The sequence below is a fragment of the Martes martes genome (genome assembly GCF_963455335.1).
Source record: "Martes martes genome assembly, chromosome: 6".
NCBI classification, from domain to species: Eukaryota; Metazoa; Chordata; class Mammalia; order Carnivora; family Mustelidae; genus Martes; species Martes martes.
In genome coordinates, this window is record NC_137893.1 from 62529582 (window position 1) to 62552060 (window position 22479).

General features: G+C 38.9%; 1 protein-coding gene across 1 annotated transcript in view; it reads left to right on the plus strand.

Annotated features, from left to right (window-relative positions):
* TXLNB (taxilin beta) overlaps positions 1–22479 on the plus strand; it is a 55732-nt gene that overhangs the window by 9909 nt on the left and 23344 nt on the right. The window contains exons 3-7 of the mRNA XM_080806710.1: positions 1213–1304; positions 7326–7496; positions 13776–13970; positions 15794–15913; positions 19883–19957. Coding sequence (XP_080662836.1) covers positions 1213–1304; positions 7326–7496; positions 13776–13970; positions 15794–15913; positions 19883–19957 — 653 coding nt within the window. The remainder of the gene's footprint in view (positions 1–1212; positions 1305–7325; positions 7497–13775; positions 13971–15793; positions 15914–19882; positions 19958–22479) is intronic.

Consider the following 22479-nt stretch of genomic DNA (forward strand, 5'->3'; position numbering starts at 1 on the left):
CCTTGACTCTGCCAGTGCTAATTATGTAACTTTGGACTTCGCTGGGCCTTAGATTTTTAATCTATAAAATTAACCATTTGTCTGAATCTTCTTTAAAGTCCTTCTAGACCTAAAATTCTTTGATGCCATTAAAGTTAGCAGATATAGCAAATAAAAATATAGGATGCCAAGGAGAATTTGAACTTCAGTAAACAATGCAAAATTTTTTTAGTATAATCATGTCCCATGTCCTGTATTTCATCTAGCAAGCTTAATTTCATGATTTATCTGCCTCCCCAGGATAAAAGCAAATATTCTAGCAAAAGGGAAATGCCTGTTCTTGGGGAAAGGCTGTCAAATATTCTCACATAGATTTACATCAGGAAACATGGCCTCTACTGTGTGGATTGACATTCCTATTCTAATTAGACAGACTGGCTGTCACTCTGTCCCACCTTGATCAGACACTTTGAAAAGACATCATCAGGGGTACATGCAGGCCCCAGGGTCCCTCTCCTCCCTGCCAACACTCAGCCCAATGGCTACTTTAAAACAAGATTTCCAGGTCCACCGAAAGGCAAATGGGGAGGCTGAGCTGAAGAAGACAAAAGGAAGAACAATGAGGAAAGAGAAGAGTCTGAGATTCACCATCAAATAATCATGAACAGATGATTCTTAAAATGTAGCATAAACTCCAAGTGGGATCAGAAAAGGAGACTGTCAACAAAGATTAAGTCTGGATGGGAGGAAGGAAGGGCCAGGAAGGCTGAACCCATTATCCCAAGAGACCCAAAAAGGCCTGTGGATAAGGCTCTCCAAGTCTTGGCTTGGTTTTCCTTCTATGTTGATTTAATTCTCTGCTAGGTAGGAAATATGAGCGGGACATTCTCATCCAAACCTCACAGAATGCATTCACACAGAAAAACAAGACAACTGGTTACCCCCCAAAAGAGAGAAAAAACTACTGAAAGCAAAAAACAAAACCCAAAAATGGCAGACAAAACTGTCAAGACTCTGTGCTTTGGACTGGAAGTCTAGAACCGCACGCATCAATGCAGGCAGTTTGGTGGGCGTCAGAAGTTTTGATTGGCTGCTCTGCCTCTTTTTTTTTTTTTTTTTTTTAATTAACCAATGGGGGAAAATAGGTCACATATAAGGTCAGCATTTTTTATTCTTTTGAGTATTTTCAAAACATTTTTCTAAATGTCTTGATGGGTTTTGTTTTCTTTAAAGGCAAAGAAGCCAACGTGCTAATGCAAAATCTGAACAAGCTGCAAACACCTGAAGAAAAACTGGATTTTTTATTCAAGAAGTATGCTGAATTGGTAAGATCTTGGATGAGCTCTTTGTGTCAGAGAGGTTCAGGCTCTGGTTGGAGCTGAGAAAAGGCCATTCGTTTTCCGGGGACCTCATGAGGGGCTATAGCTGGTCACCTCACACAAGCCAAAGCGAAAATCCATAAAAGCAGAATTTTTTTTTAAAGGAAAAAGAAAGAGAAAAACTGAGGAAAAACAGCACAACCAAGAAAGAGGATAGCGCTGGAGTCTACTGGAGTCTAGCCTTCAATTATATGTATAATTTGGGGAACAGAAGAGAGAATTAGAGATCATTGAAAATTGCAGATATTTTAAAGTTCTTTTTGGGTTTGTAAGAAAACAGAAATATACTCGACCTAAAGGCAAACTTTCATTCAGTTCTTGTGCCTAGGTATTTTGAGGAGGCCCCCTCAGGAAGGCAGAGGGATGAGTTTTTCCTACCCTCAGCTTGTGACCCCTTTTCATTTGGGCTTGAAAACTCTCTTCATTCAGTCAGTCAGTCATTCAACCATTCATTTTTTTCTCTTTGATCTACATTCTTCTCCCCATCCCCACTGGCAGTGTTTGATATGGGTTGCTTTGTGCCTAGTTCTAGGTCCTCCCCAGGCAGGGTCCCTCTGAATAAGGCCATTGGGAGGCAGGGAAGCCACTCAGAGACATCAGAGAATCCGTGAAGGGCACTGCCTCCCCGCCAGTACTCTTCCAATGGGTCAGTTGGGAAAAAGAGGAGGGTTCAGTGAAGCCAGCCTCTCTGCGAAAGGAGTGCCATTTGAGGTCTGGGCACTACTCCCCAGGGTGTGCAACTCTCCACAGGGATGTGACATCCTCTCACATGACGCTATCCAATGTGCTCCTCCTTCCTTTCAGCTTCCTTTTTTTGTTTTAAGATTTTATTTATTTATTGGTCAGAGAGAGAGAGAGCACAAGCAGGGGAAGGGGCAGAGGGAGAAGCAGGCTCCCCAAAGAGCAGGGAACCCAAGGCAGGGCTTGATGCCAGGACGCTGGGATCATGACCTGAGTCAAAGGCAGACACTTAACAGACTGAGCCAACCCGGCATACCCCTGGTTGTTTTCTTTAAAAAAATATTTTCACTCACTTGTGTCTTTTGGACAAGCAGTGACAGGAGAATGACGCTAAGTCCACAGAACAAAACACTTCCTCTAAGCTGCAGGCTGAAGGCAGATCTACCTTGCAGCTAATGAAGTTTGGTTCAGAGCCTCTCACTGGCATGGGCCCCTCTGAGGCTCTGGATGCAATTCTCTTTTCTCAATATTGGGGTTTTTTTCTGTGTGCTTTGTTTTTATTTTTTTTATTTTTTTGAAGATTTAATTTATTTATTTGACAGACAGAGATCACAAGTAGGCAGAGAGGCAGGCAGAGAGAGAGGGGGAAGCAGGCTCCCTGCTGAGCAGAGAGCCTGATGTGGGGCTTGATCCCAGGACCCTGAGATCATGACCTGAGCCGAAGGCAGAGGCTTTAACCCACTGAGCCACCCAGGCGCCCCTGTGCTTTGTTTTTAAAAGAGAGCCTCCAAAACTGAATGAACTTCAGGCACACAAACCCCTCATCTTCACCCTATTGATGGACTGGAGTTTAACAAGTTACTTGTTTTCTTTCTTTTTCTAACTCCCATCCTGTGGTCATGTTCCTCCCTTTCTTCTGTCACCTTGCCTCATCTTCTTGGGCTGAACAGTCCTGCAATAAGCCCAAAGGGACTCTGGAACCCTGAATCACTGGCTGGTTGTTTAACTATGCCAACACTTTTTAATTGTTTTTTAATCACGTAAACCCCATATCATGATGATATGAAAAATGCTGCAGACACAAGCAAATATATCACTAATCCCATAACCTAAAACACAAACTTTGATTTAACCGTCTTCATTCCCAATTCTGCTATAGAAGAAGATATAATTTTTATAACAATTACTATTATAAGGTAGATACATAATTTGGTATCCAGTTTTGATGACTCATACGACAGACAATTTCCCATGCAGTTTAGAGTCTTTATAATTATATTTTGTAATAGTTACATCATTTTCCATGGAGTGGCCATTATCTCCTGGTTCTCTGATTTGGGGACATTGGATTCCTTCTACTGTTTGCTTTACCAAATCCTGCTGTACTACACATCGTCATGCATTAGATCTGTTCCTTCTCATTGGTTTTATGATCCATGTTCCCAATCCAGAATTGAGATTGCGGAATCAAACTGCATGAATGTCTTTTGGTTTTTTAGGCATTTTTTAAATGGTCATAGTATTTTCCAAAAGAATGGCAAAAATTTATAAAGTGAGTATCAAGGGTCTCAACTTGTTTTTATTGCAGCTTGTTTAACATTAGCTATTAACCATCCATGAGCAGTTTCAATGCCATAAAATAAGTTAGGTTTCAAAAATATTTTTCCCAAAAATAAGGCCCCCATTCTGGGTCCATCCTTGGTCTCTTTGGTACTTTCCCACATCGTTTTCCCTTTACCCCTCCAATTTACCTCCTTTTACCAAAGCCATTCATATTTCTAGTGCCACGCTCCATACTTGACTGGACTGGGCAGCGTTCCAGCCTCATATGGGAAGCCATGGGAGGGGCTGCAGCCCTCAGCAGCACATCAGAGAAGCATCACTTGTCCCATCTGCCTGAGATTTTCTTCCTGAGCCACAGCTGTTCACCCTAGGAACTCCCTCCACCTACTCTCCTTCCCAGTCAGGAGTCACCCGATGGAGGTTATCTTTCCAGAGAGCCGACTCAACTCAAGCCTTACTTACTATACATTGGCATTTATATCATGTCCTATAATAAACTTTAAAATCCAAAAGGTCACTCTAGAAAAAATGAATAGGAGAAAATTGGCCAAAAACCCATTACATTTCCTTTTCAGAAAGGAAAAATTATGAATAATTTCAATCTTTCACTTGGAGACTAAAACCTATTTCATTGCTCACTGATTTGGATATTAATATAAAATGTGTCTGACATGTAAGTGTTAACATAGAATAAATCATCAAATTCAAAGCTGTGAATCAAACTGCCACTCTAGCTCACTCACCCTTCCAGATTCTGAATCCTATAATATCACCAATTATTGTTTTCATTAACAAATAAGGATACATTTATTTTAAAAAATACCACATGACCTGGAAGAAGTAGTTTTTCTAAGTGTCCTCAGTTTTAATGTAGTTACAACAAATCACTAATACTATTCTGATTTAGTAATTGGCATTAATTTATTTTTAACTTAATAATAAAAAAGGGAGAGCAAGAAAAATAGCAGATAAAAATCTAATATGCCTGTCACGATAGTATAGAAGTGCTGTGGTGTCTAATTGCATCATTAAATCACTAAGCCAGGAAGAAATCTGACTGAGTTGACTTGGTTGCAATATGTTCACTTTCATTCATTAAGAAACCATATATCAGGGCACCTGGGTAGCTCAGTGGGTTAAAGCCTCTGCCTTTGGCTCAGGTCATGATTCCAGGGTCCCGGGATCGAGCCCTACATGGGGCTCTCTGCTCAGCGGGGAGCCTGCTTCCTCCTCTCTCTCTGCCTGCCTCTCTGCCTACTTGTGATCTCTGTCTGTCAAATAAATAAATAAAATCTTTAAAAAAATATATATGTATTCACAAGCCTGAAGTATTTGAATAAAATTAGCCACAGGCTTTAAAAAATTTTCAGAAAGTTAAGGGTTTTTATTTAGAGCATTCAAGGTAGACATAGCTAAATGTCAAATATATGTAATTTTGCAGTAAAACTAGAACATTACCTGGTTGATAAGCAAGTGAAGTCATCTCTTCCAACTTACGAAACCCGTGTAGGGTATCCTCTTCCTGGTGCTCAGGTAAATCCATATGGATGTTACAATTGTAGGGGGTGCTATTGGCATCCAGTAGGCTGGGGACAAGGATGTGGCTGAAGAGCCTACAATGCCCAAGATAGCCCCCCACAACAAGAAATTATGTGGCCCAAAGTCTAAATCATAATGGCAATAACAATATGTAAATTTCAGAAAGAGATAATAGGTCATTCAAAATCCAAATATACTCTCTCTCTAAAAAAAATTTTTAATTAAAAAAATTGAAAAACAAAAGAGGGGAGGCGCCTAGGTGACTCAGTGGGTCAAGCATCCAACTCTTGATCTCTGCTCAGGTCATGATCTCAGGGTCATGAGATGGAACTGTGCCTGGGCCTCTGTGCCCAATGGGGAGTCTGCCTGAAATTCTCTCTCTCCCTCTTCCTCTGCCTGTTCCCCCACTTTTTCTCTCTAAAAAAAAAGAAAAAAGAAAAAAATCCAAATATAAGCACAAATATAACTATGGTCCAAAATGAAAAAACTCATCCTTCCTGTTAACAGGAGGTTAGCACGAGAAGCATATAATAAAATATCAATGATTGTCCAATTGAATTTCAAGAAGGAAATCAATTTCAATCAATGTTTATAACAATATGGGTTCAATTTTTCCTGATGCTATTCTCACTAATAAATAAAAATTGCCCATAAATGTGATCATAGAATACCATGTATGAATACCCCCAGCTTACTCCAGCAATGATCACTGTGTGGCAGGAGGAAGGGAGAAAGATAAGATTTGAACTGAAGAGAATGTGACAGTCTTGTTCGGCTAGTTCAGAAAGAACAAATACTTTTTTAAGACATGGAAACTGAGGCACACATGAGTGTTCATATCATGCGTGTCATCACTTGCATCAGGCTCTTTAGGGCACAAGGAACGCCTGGGGTCCAAAAGCCCCAATAGTCTCTCAAGGGCTTTTCCTCCCCTTGAGCCAATAAGGTCATAATCAGGACAAACACCCTCCTGGATTAAGCATCATTTGGGCACTCAGGAAACTGAGTCCAGCAAAGGAAAGGCTCTGGACGAAGAGCTGTCTTTGCAGACAGCCTCACTGACTGTCCACCTGAGATCAACATGCTTGGAGTGTGCTGTCTCTGGTGGCTTCTGTAGATTGATTCCCAAACTGCCCGCACTGGAACTAGAATTCCATTCTACATTGCCAAATTCAGCAGACGAAAATACAGGACACCCAGTTACATTTGTGTTTCAGATAAATAATTTTTTTCACTAAAAGTGTCCAATGCAATACTTTTGATGCACTTTTACTAAAATTTAATTTCTTAATTATTTGAAATTCAAATTTAACTGGATGTCGCACATTTTATCTTGCAACTCTATCCCAGAAGTATAGCACCCCAAGATGGAACATTCCATGGCACGTGGGCTTCATTTTCCATGCCATCCCTAATACTTTGTGGTAGCTGCTGGAGCAGTATGAGAAGAGACCCCAGCTATGGTTGACAAAAGCACGCATGTCATGATTTGTTGGTCATAAGCATGGACGGTGGAGGTAGGGTGGTCAGAGGGCAGGGCATGTTAAGAATACTTGCCATTCATGCTGTTGAACTGTGCGGCTTCTACTTCTGAAGTTCTGGGGGGAAATTGCCGATGCTGGGTAGTTGAGAGGTCCTTTCTCTTCTCCCCCTGTTTCACAAACCACAGATTTCATCTTCCATTTTACCAGGAAGCTGTTTTATGCTTTCCTATTAAAAAAAAAAAAAAGTTGCTCTAAGTTTGTTTTGAGAAAGAATTGTGAGACCAAATATACACCAAGCAGACACACTGTCGACCATCGCACCAACGCAAAGCATTATCATGAATTCTGAGAGCCTACGGATTCCAAGATGTGCCCTTCCCTATTGACCAGTGTCACTGGAGAGACTCAAGAGAAAGGAAATGATTTCTAGACCACCAAAAAGAAGATCAGAGTAAGAAGGGATTGTTATAATGATAAGGGAAAAGCTATAAATGATATGTTCTAAAGGCCATATCTAGAAGTATCGCAAAGTCCCATTTATGAGGTTCATTTGATTGCAGAGGGTTGGCCACGATAACAAAAAAAAAATGTTTCCAACCACCACAGAGTGGTCTTTAGGTATTTCCTCTTTTGCTGCTTTTCTGTCAACTCAAAAGCAATTCCTGCCATTTTCTTTTATGTTTGCACCCCTTGTGTCTAGCTGGATGAACACCGCACTGAGCAAAAGAAGTTAAAGCTCTTACAAAAGAAACAGGTACAAATCCAAAAGGAAAAGGACCAGTTACAAAGCGAGCACAGCAGAGCTATCCTTGCAAGAAGCAAACTGGAGAGTCTATGCCGGGAGTTGCAGAGACACAACAAGACACTGAAGGTATGTATCACCACTGCTCTGAATAACACACTTTTTGGCATGCTGCATAGACACAGGCTTCTCCCACTCGTGGAAAGAGCATGAGTTTCTGACCTTCAATAAGTTATTTTAACTCCCCAAGACTGTTTTCTCATCCCTAAAATGGGGATTATATTATATTACTGTGTGGCCAGGGAAAAATTAAATGAGGTCATATACATAGGGTGCTCTGTAGTACCTGACCCAGAGCAGGCTCCCAATAAAATGTGTGCCATCCCCCTTGCTTTTTTATTACTTCAAGTTTGTTTTGTTATTTAAGGTAAGACTCAGCTCTACTGTTTAAAACACAAATTTGTAAAAATAGAGCAGTTTTTGTATTATAATGAAATCTGCAGGACACGAGAAAAAGGGACACAAAGCTAACTGACATTAGACAGCAAGATTGAGAGGCAAAAAGTCAATAGTCAGCTGAAAAAGAAGCTACTTGGAAAACCACTGAAGCTCTTCAGACTTAATTATTCAATCTAAAGATAATGGACTGATCACTTCATTCAGTCTGCATGGATTTCATTAATTACAGCATAAGCCTGTAGCAGTGTGCCTAATTTGATTACACATAGACACTAGCTCTGTTCAATGAAGCAAGAATCAGGGCTCTCCAAGATAATACTGCAGGCGTCCACAATCCCCTTTCCAGTTGAAGATCTTAAAGGTTTTGACAAACAATAATTAATTAGACACCAACATTTCCATGAGATAGTTATTATTACATGTGTTTAAAAGGAGATCCTTTAAGAAGCGAGAGATTAAGATCACTGCTGAGTCTGCACAGGGTTGGGAAGAAAACTAGAAGAGAATCATGGCTCTTCATATTCCAGATTGGTTTCTGATATCTGGGAAATGGAAGGCCAGCCTGATGAACTACAACTCTTAGATCACAAGTTGTAGGAAAAGGGCTTCTGGCATCTATTCAGTCGTTGCTCTGGGGATAGTCAGTAGTCAGAAATGCAGGTTAAATGGGGGCCTGGGAATGAGAGCATTATTCTGTACTTGAGATACATATTCAAGTATATATTACTGTGTGTTTACATAAGTAGTGTTATATTGTAAGGAGAAAAAAGGAGAAAAAAATTAAATCAGACAGAGTAGAAAGGTTATCAACAAGGATATTTGAAGAATGGGATGGGGCGCCTAGGTGGATCCATTGGTTAACTCTTGACTTTGACTCAGGTGGTCACGAGATCCAGCCCCATGTTGAGCTACAGGCTGGACGGGGAGCCTACTTAAGATTTTCTCTCTCCTGCTGCCCCTCCCCCTTCTAAAAGTAATTAAATAATTACTTAATTAAAAAATGGGATCATGAGGCTTGGGCTCTTTGAGTAGCATTCAAAGACAGAATGATGGAAGTGATAAGAGACCCAATACGTATAGCCACACACCCTCACTAATGGCCTCCAGTTACTGGCAATGAAATTGAGTATCATTATTACACTAGAACATGTGCTAAGTGCCTTACATATGTTGTTTTATTTGATCTTCACAACAACCTTACAAGGGTTAATATTAATAACTCCATCTTGCCAACTGAGACTTGGCAATCAAAATCAGTTGTCCAAGGTCATGCATATATTAAGTATCAAAATCAGGCTTCAAATTCAAAATATTTTCCAAGTTCCTTCCTCAGTTTTTCTTTGACCCATGGATTATTTAGAAGTGTTGCTTAATTTTTATGGCCCATCATATATGATCTATCAGTGAACATACTATACACACTTGGAAAGAAGGTATGTTCTTCAAATGTCAGGTATAATTTTGCATAAACAACAATTAGCCTTAGGTCATTTAGGTTTTTATTGAATTTTTGTCCAGTTGTTCTATCAATTACTGAGGAAATCTCCTAATATAATTAAAAATCTCCTAGTATAATTGGGAAACTGTCTACTTCTCCTTTTAATTATGTAACTGTTTGCTTCATGTATTTTGAAGTATTAATTTGACATTTGTGATTGTTATGTCTCCTTGATAAATTGTTTAATCACTGTGAAATGTCCTTCAGTAATGATCTTTATCTTGATGTCTACATTAACTGATATCAGTAAAGCCCCTCCAGTTTTCTTACTCTTATTGTTTGCATGATATATCTCCTTCCATCCTTATTTCCAAACCTGGCCTTTATATATAAGGTGAACCTCTTATAGACAGTATATAGTTAGATCTTGTTTATTTTCATTCTTATGATATCTGTTAGAGTACTAGTCCATTAACATACAGTGTAATTATTAGTGTGGTTAGATAGGCTTCTACTATTTTATTATTTATTCACTATTTGCCCTCTCTGTTTTCTGGTCCTCTATTTTTTTCCCATCTTCCTTTGGATTATTTGAATATTTAAAAAATTCCATATTAATTTATCTCTTGGATTTCTAATTATACTTCTTTGTATTTTCAGTGGTTGGTCTGTGATTACTTAAACATTTGTAACTTCCCAGTCTAGCTAGAGGTAATATTGTCTCACTTTATATAATGTGTAGAAACACTGCAACCTAAATAGGTCCATTTACTGACCCCCCCCCTTCAAACTATTATTGTTATATGCTATATGTTATATGTTATATTGTTATATGTTATATGCTATATGTTATATGTTATATTGTTATATGCATTACATTTGCATATGTTTATAAAGGGATCATGACCTGAGCCACCCAGGCACCCCTGTTAGAACTTTTGCTATTGTCCCACAAGTCCTTCAGTCTCTTGTATGTTCTTCACCAATCTTCTTTCTTCTATCTTCAGATTAGGTCATTTATATTGGTCTACCATGACATTCACTGATTCTTTTCTCTGTCATCTCCATTCTCCTCTAAGTCCACCCAGTGATCTGAAAATTTCATATTTTACTGCTTTAACTCCAAAATTTCTATTTGGTTCTTTCTTACAGATTTTTTTTCCTCTCTTGAGATTTCCAATCTTTTCATTCATTAAGATAATATTTTCCTTTAAAGTCATTAAGCATACTTATAATACCTGTTTTTAAATTCTCATTTGCTAATTTCACATCTGGGTCATTATGAAATAGACTTCCTCTGATTATCTTTCCTTATGAGAATGGGTCACATTTTCTGAACTCTTCATACATCTAGTCACTGTAGGCTGTATCCTGGATGTTGCAGCTATTATGTTGTGGAGCACATAGATTCTACTATACTCCCTGAGAATGTTGTTGTCGTTCTTTTTAAGCGGGCATTTAACTTGATTAGAGTCAAATTACAAATTCCCTCTCTTGGGCAGCAGTTCAAACTCAGTCCATTTCTTTTTTTCTTATTAGGCTGCTTTGAGTCTGCCTTGCACATGTGTGTTTCAGGGTCAGCCAAAGATTTGAGCAGAATTTATTCACAGAATTTAGGGTTCTTTTTCTTTTTCTCTCTCTCTCTCTCACTCTCTTTTTTGGGACTCTCCTATCATCTTCTAGGAGCTATAGCTGCCCAGAGTGCTTCATTCTTCACATCAGAGAAATGGTAGGTAGGTTTTCTATGAGAGTTTTACCCATCCCATGCAGATGCTAATTTCAGTCTGCATTCAAGCTACAATCTAGAAAAAGAGAGAGAGAGAGAAACTTAGAGTATACCATTCTTTTTTTATAGGTGTCAGCTTCCCTCTAGCTTTTGCCTGACTCTATCTTTAGTTCTCCAGTGTTTTTAAATAGTTGTTTCTTGCATTTTGTCCACACTTTATACTTATTATCCATAGAAGGGTCAAAGCAGTATGAGCTTCCTTGGCCATACTAGTAAAACAACCTAAGTATATCTGCATCTAAAATCCATGTGTTAGGAACTTGGGAAGATAAAGAAAAAGAATGCATGCCAGACTTTTACACACACACACACACACACAAATAGTTACTATTACTATTCTTCATTAAAATTGATTCTTCAGTAAGTAAAAAAAAAAAAAAACACACAAAAGCTCACAATTTAGGATCATGTAAAAAAAGACAAATGAAGTTCTGAGACATGGGTTTATTTCAAAAAAATACTCATATATTTGAAGCAATAAATGTGAACTTCGAACTATACTGAAAAAGAACTGGCTAGTTAGAGATGGGTAAGTGTTTTGGGGAATATGATTTAAGTAAATAAGTAGGATTTGTTATCAGAGTATCACAGAATTTTAACATGGAAAGGACTATAAGACTCACCTAGTCCATGTTACTCGTGTCTGTATGTAAATTAACAATTTATTGATTCACTGAATAAGCATTTACTGGATATCTATGAATGGTGTGCCAGGCAGAGCACCAGTTCTAAGATGCACAGTGCTACTTGCACAGTCTGTTTTCTTAGTAATTTCAGATTTTGCCCTTCAATCATATTTGCATTATTAATTTCCATTTTGAATAATGTGCTTGATAAGGAAATTTTTTTCTCTGACATCATCCAAATGATTATAAATTCTTTCCCAAAAGAGCCAAATTTTATAAGATTTCACTAGATTTTTTTCTCCCAATGAGAAACAGTGTACTGCGAAATGCAAAATGCTAGTTTGTGGGTGAGGATTCAGCACTATAATGGTTTGACCTGTGTTTAAACCATCTTAACACCCACACCTTCTTTCTGTAGCCAGTTGCCAGTGACAAGCTCAAACTTGCTGATTATCCTGGGGTGTTTCTTTCATTTACTCATTCATTCATGGATGCAATAGTTATAAATGCAAATGGCATTCAGATCATGGTCTATAGTTCTACAGCTAGGAACCTGTTGACTTCTAAGCTAAGCTAAATCAGTAAGGAGACAATTACTATCATATAATATTCAATGACTCTTAGCAAATGGCTATAATCATGCTTAGTGAAATATATATAGTGAGTGTTGGCATACAAAGATCAGGGAAATAACATCTCAGTTAATACCTTCAGATTAGAAAGTGTGGATATTTCCTATAATACCCCTAAAAAATGTTTTTGTGACTTAATTATGATTCAGATATCAGGAGATTTATTGGAGTAGGAGAATATGTTAATACTGTAGAGGAAAGGGGATACCTAATGATAAGTTAATGTATTTTCAGAGCATAATTCTTAGCATCAGTTTTTATTTTGATCACATTATTCTACTATCATAATAAGGATTTGCACAATTACTTCTATTTAAATCACTTATTTCTTTTTTAAAATTCTGTTACATAATTTGATCACAGAAGGCAACTAAATGCAGTATAATTTTACTTGCCAACCATGAAGCAAGCTTTCATAATGACAATTAGTCAGAACTGAAAGGCATCCTAAAATGCCTATATCATTTTTCAGCAGTGTCTCTATCTTTGGTATGATATAGCAAGATTAAACCCTTTGATTCTAAAAGAATGAGAGGAATCATCACAAAGCAAATAATTCTCAATATAGATATGGGGAAAATTTGGGCACATTGTTGGTAGTTAGCAATGAAGGGAGGGTTTTGATTTAGGAGAAAAGAGAACAGAAATGATATAAAAGTTAATTTCCAATTCTTGAAGAGGGGGAAATTAGATGTTCCATTTGAGAGTTAAAGAAAATTTGGAACTTAAAATTGCTTTCAGATTCAAAATCTATATTGAACATTTCAATTACCCTATGTGACACATGGCCTGATTGTTCTTTCAGAAATAAAATATCCAGCAAATTTTCTAAGGTTTCTTTTTATATTCCTGAATTGCTAAAATTGATCTATAGCTATTTAGCTAAATTTGTTTTCTTTTCAAGCTTGCTGATGGAAGTTTTTCTTACTAAGAAAAAGTTTAATATTGTGATCACTTGTATTTACAAAACTTGGATAATACAATTATGTGTTTAACATGCGATAGTTTTTTTTTTTAATAAAGGAATATAAGATCTATTATTCTTCTTTCTATACCAAACCAAGGTAACACAGGATCTGTCTCAAGAATCAGTAAAGCTGAGTGGCCTTTTTTCCAGGCCACAGCCAAGAGATCAAAACCCACCTACTGCATGTTTGATAGAAATTGGTACAGTATAGGCACTCAGCACTCAATGGGAGACCCATCATCTTTAAAACAAGCCTATTCATCACTAACTATCAATTTCAAGACCCTCATTGCACCTTCTCTGGGCAACTGTGTATTTACAACTGAAACTTATCCTCATACATTTATTTTGGGCCTGAGCAAGTTTAGCTCCAGAGAACTGAGAAAAAATGTCCTGCTTAATCCTCCACACTGATCTCCTTTCACTTATCTAACCCTGAGTTCTATAAACCTGGACACACATAAGCCAGCATAACAAGAGACTTTGCTTTTTATCCACAGGAGGAAACCCTTCAGAGGGCACGAGAGGAAGAAGAGAAAAGGAAGGAGATCACAAGTCATTTCCAAACCACTCTGACGGATATCCAGGCCCAGATTGAACAGCAGAGTGAGAGAAATATGAAGCTGTGTCAGGAGAACACAGAGCTTGCAGAGAAACTGAAAAGCATCATTGATCAGTATGAGCTCAGAGAGGAGGTGAGAACCACATCAAACAACTTAGGGGCACTATATATAGATCCAGATCTGGGCTGTAAAGGTGGGGGACTTGGTTAATAAGAAAGTTATGGCCAGCCCTCTCAATTGGCTAATATTTAGGATTGGATTTCTTTTACTAGCCAAAATAAAAACAGGTGGTATTGCAAAATACCTGGCTGAAAGCCATATGGGATTTCTCTAAAACTGGAATCACTGCAAAGCAAAGGCAATAAATAGGAAGTAGTAGGCCACGAGCACAGTTACCTTTGAAAATAGTATTTCTCAGCTTTTTAAAAACACTTTCTACAGAGCCAGGAAATATCTCACAGACTCCTTCTTAAGAATCATCATGTCATCTAAATGTCATCTACACAGTGTGTGTTCTATACGCCCCACAAACCAATAGTAGGATTAATAATATAATAATTATAATATTAATGGTATTATTTCTTCAGCACTGAGTTTGTGCTAGGAAAGTTGTTGAGTACTATACTTTACATACAATATGTCATTTCATTGTTTCAACAATCTGATGCATTAGATAATACCTATCCACATTATATGGGTGGGAAGCAGAGATTGAGATTAAATCACTTACCCATAGTCACAAAAGCCAAAAGAGTTTTCTTCTCAGAATTTTACATTAGGGAGACTATGAGGATATTTTATTATTCCAAAATTGTATCTTAATATTTAATATATTTTTAAGACTCCAGAAGCCTTCTCAGGGTTTTTATATATCATATTATTTACCCCATCCCACCCAAATTTTAAAAGTCTGCCTTAAATGTCACAGAACATAATCAGAGTAGCTCTGTTGACAACATACTAAGATTTTATCAAGAGAAAAACTGAGCCAATAGCACATGGAAACAACAGTTAGGTAAATCAAGAAATCCCTCACAGTAAGCCAAAATGCCATGCTACCATTTTACCTTGTCACCAAGATCATTCCTACTCCAGAGTGGAGGTTCAGGCAAAAGCAAAAGGGAAGAAGCTTTAAAAAAAAAAAAAAATTTTTTTTTTTTCCATACTCCTCAGAGAGATTCCCAGATAAGAATGGCCTGGTAGACCAGTTGTACATTCTTGAGACTGGTTCTAGATAAGCCCCAAGGCTAGAATTCCATAGGTCCTCTTGTCAGTGGGACCTCCTAATGACCAAGAAATTTGCACTGAAGTAGAATTTGAAGCTTCTCTTCACTAAGCTAGGTGAAAGGTCAAAAGATGTATGGATACATCATGGATGATGTATCAATTCATCCATGACCCTTGGCTTTTGTCTTGCTCACCAGAGCAACAGAGTTGAAGTGGGGAGGGGTTCCCCCTCAGTCCCAGACCCTGGGCCACAGACTGGTCCCCCAGAGCTGCCTCACAACCCTTGAGACAAGAATGTGGAAGAGAATTCACTATGATAAATTATATAAATATGACTAAAACCAGTTTTAGAAATTGCCAAAATACTGAGTGATGGTGCTGTAGCTCTTGCAATATACATCAGTCTGCCCTCTAGCATAATAAGCAGCATCATACTTAGTAGTTGCTATATTTAGACAAAGTTGGGAGCTTCTGGAGCTAACATTACTGAACTCTGCACCTCGACCTTTTGTAGCCACTACTTTGCATAGCACTAAATGCAGGGGGTTTTACTAATTTACGATTTTATACAAAGCCATAAGTGATGCCAGTGCATTTATTCACCCCACCTCCCTTTTCTTTAAATCTCAAAACCTGTAAAACATGTGTGTTGATATTACTTTTTTATCTTACATTTCTCAGCACCAATAATAAGTCAAGCTTGATATGTGCCATTTCTTTTCTCTTAGCATCTGGACAAAATATTTAAACACAGAGAACTGCAGCAGAAGCTGGTGGATGCAAAACTGGAACAGGCCCAAGAAATGATGAAGGAAGCCGAGGAGCGACACAAACGCGAGAAGGAATATGTACTTATCAGTGTGCTTGTCTGGTGTACTTGGGGGTCAGAGAACTTCTGAGAAAGTTGTTTTTGACCACAGTCACAGAGCACTAGACTGATGGAGGGAGCTGAGCTTCCCTAGAGAACTACATTGGTCAGCCCACAGAAGGCACGGTACCTACACGGTTTTTGACATAAAATCATCGTGCATCCATTCAACAGGGCTTTTTCAAGCACCTGTCTTATACTAAGCATCATCCTAGGTGCTGGGGGATAGCAGTGAGCAAGACCGAGAAGGCCATATCCCAGCACGGAGACTAGAATCTAACTAAGACAGAACAGGCAATAAGCAAGCAAAAATGAAGGAAAATTTCAGATAATAATTGGTGCTATTAGGGAAATGGGGAACTGAAAAGGGGCAGAAGGAGGGAGCTACTCTAGATGGGGTGACCAGTGGTCAAGTTGTATAGCTTTTTAAGCTTGAAAAGTAGTTTGGATTTTACCCTAAACATACTGAGAAAGTCTAGGTAGTTTTAGCTAAGGAAATGACATGATCTGCCTTGCATCTGTTAACAGATGACCTTGGCTTCTGGGTGGAAAATGAATTGAAGAGGGACAAGGAGCTTACTCCAGCAATATGGAAGAAGCCTGATGGCGGCTTGTGTTGGGGACATGGCAACGTCCAGTTGGAGAGCTGGACATGGATAGAAGTTTTCAGTGCAAAACCAACAGTCAGTGCTCTGAACTGAAGATGGTGACAGTGAGGAAAGGGAACAGTCAGGGATGGCTTCTGAGGTTGGGGTTTAAGAAACTGAGTGGTGGCTTTTAATGACATCTCACTAATTCCAAAGATTCTGAAAACAGCTGTAGGGCCATTCTGCAGATGCAAGAACTGAGGCTCGTAGAAGATATGTGACTTGTTTAAGGTCACAGACTGCTAAGTGATCAAGATGTGTTGGTCACAATTCCAACACATCACATCTCCAGTGTGTCTGTCTCCAAAACCCAAGCTCTGTGATTGTACATCACACTCAGAAGTGTGTTTCAGAGGCATGCATCGAAGTGTGTGTCTGTCGCTGGGGAGAGAGATTTAAAATGCAATCAGTGGACCAGTCATTCAAATTTGGCTATTTAGCAACTGATTACAAACTCTGCGATTACCTAAAACCAGACTAGAATCACTTTAATTTGTTAGAAGAGTTATTTAATCATAACTTCTGTTTCCAAACATAGCAACAAAGGACGAATTTTAGAGAACATAACCTGATGAACACTGGATAATCTCAAATCAGAAGTCCATGGGCTCTTAATAAAAAAGGTTAAGTTGGGGCACCTGGGTGGTTCAGTCAGTTAAGTGTCTACCTTCAGTTCAGGTCATGATCCCAGCGTCGTGGGATCAGGTCCCACATCACACTCTCTGCTCAGCAGCGAGTCTGCTTCTCTCTCTCCCTCTGTGATCCCTCTTGTTCTCACTCTCTCTCAAATAAATAAAACCTTTAAAAAAAGTATGTTGTTAAATCCACCTGCAACTGGCTGTCAAAATAAGAAATAAAGCATCTAATTATTAGTCAGAATCCAAGAAAATTGATATGCCACCATTGGCACAATTAATCTCTTAGGCAAACTATGCTCCCTTCAGGATAGCAGTACCTCTGATATATAACATAAGACCTGACAGAAGAATAACGAGGCAGAGCTTCATTTGAAAGAGACTAGGGGAAGTTTTGAGGTGACCCAGCCTTAGTGAGAAACTAGCATGCTACCCTCTTTTCCTACCCTCATTTAGCAAAGCAGCAGATTTGAGGCCAAAAAAAGTAGCCCCCTCAGTTCTTCAGGTTCCAGCTGTGATGCTGCTTATTGAAAGCGGTGAAATATCAAGTCAGAGCTGGAGGGTTCTTTCATCCCAAGGGGAACAGGCAGCCACCTTCTTCCCTCTTGGTCAGGGAACCACCAGTCACCACTGGGCTCCTCAGCCTGCTCAGTGAAGCAGGGGATCAGATGGCCAGAGAGGAGCCTACAGGTCTTGGACTCCACATCTGCCCCAGCCCTCCATGGGATGGGTTGATTGCACTCCTATAACAATTAACCTTCATAGCTCGCTGAGAGGCATAGAGGAACAGATAGAATCCATTTTACAAATGGAGAGGTTGAGCCCAGAGAAAAAGACAAACTTGAATACTAAAAAAGATGCTTCCAAGTTTTTTAAAATGATGACTTTATTGTTTTTTGTTCTGATTGCAAAAAGTGGACATTTTTAAAAATAGGAGCAAAGAAAAAGAAAAAAAATAAATCAGCCTGTCTTCATATATACTAGAAACTTCATAAGCTGATGGCCACCTAATTGACTAGCCAGATTAATCCATGATGTCCATCATTCTCTCTGTAAACACACTAAAGATGCCCACAGCATGTTGAATCCTGTGCCTAGACAGCCACTTGAGTGTCTATACATGGGTTCCCAAGTTAAGTAAGATGGCAGTGACCAAGAATCAGCTCTTTGCTCCCAAACCTTTTCTTTCAGTTATTCTTGCTTTTGTAATATGAAAACCAACAGAACGACAAAGAAACTGATGAAATGTAAGTGTGAAAAGAAGGAGTTGTTTTATGAAAACTATGCTTAAGGCTTTGAAAGACGAAATGTAGACAAATAGCACAAAACATGTTATTTTTGGAGTGGGAGTAGCTATAAAAGACTGGGAGAAAGCTCTACAACTCCAGAGAATTACCCAAGCAAGCTTCTTCACAATACCTTTAGGTCTGTAGGTTCTAGTACTATTGTTTTAAAAAGTAAAAAAAAAAAAAAAAAATTATAAATTGTATGTGGCACATTATGGACATAATTTTTATAAAAACAAAACAAACAACAAAAAGCTTCTCTGAATTCCAATCAGAAGACCCATACCCAAAACAAAGACCGCAGCCCTCTATCAAAACCAATAAATAGGCATCTTAAGTTGAAATAACATGTTTTTTTTATTTTTATAAAAATAGGTTTCTTTCTTTCTTTCTTTCTTTTTTCTTTCTTTCTTTCTTACTTTCTTTGTTTCTTTCTTTCTTTCCTTATTGGAGTGAGAGAGCACAAGTGGGAGGAGGGCCAGAGGGAGAAGGAAGAACCGTACTCCCACTGAGTGCAGAGCCCAACGCAGGGCTCCATCTTACAACCCTGAAATCCTGACCTGAGCCAAAATCAAAAGTCAGGTACTTAACTGACTAAGCCGTCCAGGCACCCCAAAAATAACATGTCTTACATATGTGTGTGTGATTTTTATACCTAGAACAACATTTTCAATTCAACCCATCAGCTCCCAATTCAGACTATCTTTGATATGAGGGCCTTGGTTGTATTTGAAAGGCTGCCTCCTGGAAGAGGGATAAGACTTACTTAGTAAATCTTCTATAAGATTTGGCATAATAGGTCAAAATTCTAACCCAGTGTTTCTCAAAATGTAATCCATGGAACACCAACATCCAAACAGTCTTGGGGATTTGCTCTCACTGTAGACTGTAATCACACCCTGTACTTCCCAGTTGACATTGTTTGAGAGGGATCTGCTTTTTATCATGCTCCTTAGCAGATTCTGATGCATGCAGTGGTAGAAAACCATGGTCTAGGAGGACAATTTGAGTTTACTATAAAGAAACAGCTGCTCACCACAATGATCCAGGTGTTCTGGAAATGTTCAAGCAGAGGCTGGATGATGGTTGAACAGGATTGTGAGAGGAGGTTCCAGAATTTGGTGGGAGGTTAAATTTTGTGTGATTCGTGCTTGAGTTGTAGGTTATTTTTCTCTTTTTTATCCATTAGAACCACAGATTTTCAGTGGACAATCCAACTGTTTAGCTGCTTTCTTAGCTTTCCTAGATACTTTGCAAAGTTGCCAAAAAATTACTTAAGAGGGTTAGTTAGCAAGTCATTAAGTTTTAGACGCAAATTATCACCACATGGTGATGTAAAGGGTAATTTGACAGTCTTTCCATGCATTCTCTCTCCTCACAGTTGCTGAACCAGGCAGCAGAGTGGAAACTTCAGGCCAAAGTGCTGAAGGAACAAGAGACAGTCCTACAGGCTCAGGTAACGTGGGGACAACAATGCATGGGGTGTGAAGCAAAGCTAGTCTATACCAGGCCTTATGTGTAGCAGGGCCGGGAGGTACAGGAGTTAGAAATGAACCCTAACTTCATATTTATTATTTTAAAATAAAAAGGAAAGAACAATATTATCTCTAAGAAAAATAAACGCTCCACACAACATCCAGTCAGATGGTTTGCTGACACACAAGTGAGGGCCCTGAGATGGCCAATCAGAATGAGCTGGTGTTCAGGTTCCTGCCTACCTGTTCATAAAACATCCTCTCTCTCTCCTCCCTGTTACCCTACTAAAGCAAGAATAAAATGTAAACTGATCAAATGTACCATCTAGAATATCCTTGCTTGTTAGATATGATTTATAACAAAAGGAAATTAGAAAAATAAAGTCAGCACCAAAGTTTTGTGCCATCAGAAGTTGGACTTGTCAGTGGCTAATGACTACAAACAACAGACAAGTAGGGAGCAATTTTGAATTGGCTTTGTGATGTCATGTGTGTGTTCTGAGGAGACTGCAAGAATTCCTATTTCAGACTCAAGAATAAAGCCTCAGGCAACAGATGACTCTATCCATCTTTTCCATGCCCCCGGGGCTCTGCCCTTCTGGCAAATGTTCCCTGTCGCGTTCCAGATGAGGCATCCCAGGGCTGAGCTATAGAGTGGTGCTAGCTCCCCCTCTGGGAGTCCCAGTGCTACAAGGACTATAAGTCCCAGAGAGCAAATAAATCCACAATACGTGAGGAAATCACAAGCCTTCCAAGCTGGGCAGCATTAATTTCAAATTTGCGTAATTCACTTGTAAATGTTTATGTGCAGACTGCTATATCCTTATTCACTAAAAAAAAACAAAACCAAAAAACTTGTTCTTGCCTGAATGAACAAGTTCAATGGATACTTGTTCATTTTTAAAGAGGCAGATAAGAGGGGACCTGCATGGCTCAGTGGGTTAAAGCGTCTGTCTTCAGCTCAGGTCATGATCCCAGGATCCTGGGATCGAGCCCCACATTGGGCTCTTTGCTCAGTGGAGAGCCTGCTTCCCCCCCACCTCTCTGCCTGCCTCTCTGCCTGCCTCTCTGCCTACTTGTTATCTCTGTCTGCCAAATAAATAAATAAAATCTTTAAAAAAAGGCAAATAAAAATAAGAGAAAAAAATCACAAATCTTATCACTGCAGATAAAAACACAGATAGCATTTTCATATCTAAACTTCCTAAAGCAGACTTTTCCAATGTGTGAACCGAATGCAACAATAGTTTTTTTCCCTCAGTAATATAAAATAACCCATCAAAATCGTTTTTAAATACTGATTACATAGGAATTTGAAGCACGTTTCCTACAATCAAAAAAATCAAAGGATCCAGAGTTAAAAGACTCAACTCTAGAGTTACAACTCAAGCTCATCCTTTAGGTTAGTACAGAGCCACCACATCATGGTTGTGGGGTGAGTGGTAAGCAGTGGTCATTCTAACCAGAGGTGGGCAGGAGGAGAGGAGGCATGACCTCACAGTCTTGGAGACAGTCCAGAGAATCAGGGCAGGGCTCCTGGCCCTGTCTCTGCCCCATTCACAACACAGAGCCTTGAGGGGTACAACAGATGATATTTGAAGCTCTTCATTGTTCGTGACAAGCAATCTCTACTCTTCTATACTAAATGGTGATAATGAACCTGAGAAGGGTAGGTTAATACCACTAGACCCTGGGCTAGAGTCATGTTTTCAGCTGGCATCAGAATCTAGGCGTTTAAAGACCTGTAGAATAAAACATAAAGATGTGATCCAATATCCCACTAATACCCCCTCAAATTCGAAAAAACTTCTACCAGGGGTTTTAGATGTGCCCATGTTCCTCGCTTGTCCCTCAGTACTGGACTGAGTGACTGAGTCCAGGGACCAAGATCAGAGTCCTGGCTCTTCTGCTCAGAATTGTCTGACCTTGTGCAGTTCATCTGAACCTCTCTACACCTAAATTTCTTTGTCTATAAAACAAGAATACTGTAATACATTAGTGATCCCAAGCTGGAGTTCTCTGACCTCTGGGAGCCTCATCAATTTTCAGTATTTCCAAAACATAACAGCATACAAGGCATCAGCTACTATCTAACATATAGTTGTTTTTGACATTCTATCAGCACTCCCTCAGCAGCTATGGATGGCAATTATTCACGTGTTTGGTTAAGTTTATAAAAGGAAAATGAGTAAATGAATATGTAATATATGCAGTTTGTTTTCAAGTTATGCATGCAAAGCACTTAGCTCCATGCCTGGCCCATAAGAAGTATAATTAATTCAACCAGTATTGATGGAGTACCCACTCAGTACCCACTCAGTACCCACTCAGATGGAGTACCCACTCAGCTTGGCAAGATTCTAGGTATTGGAGATATACTAGTCAATAAGAGAATCAAAAATCCCTGCCTAATTAAATTTGCAATCTAGTGATAATGATAATTTTAATTAAAATGCTAACAATTAGTGTATGGGCTAATACAACTATTATTTCATAGGTAAGG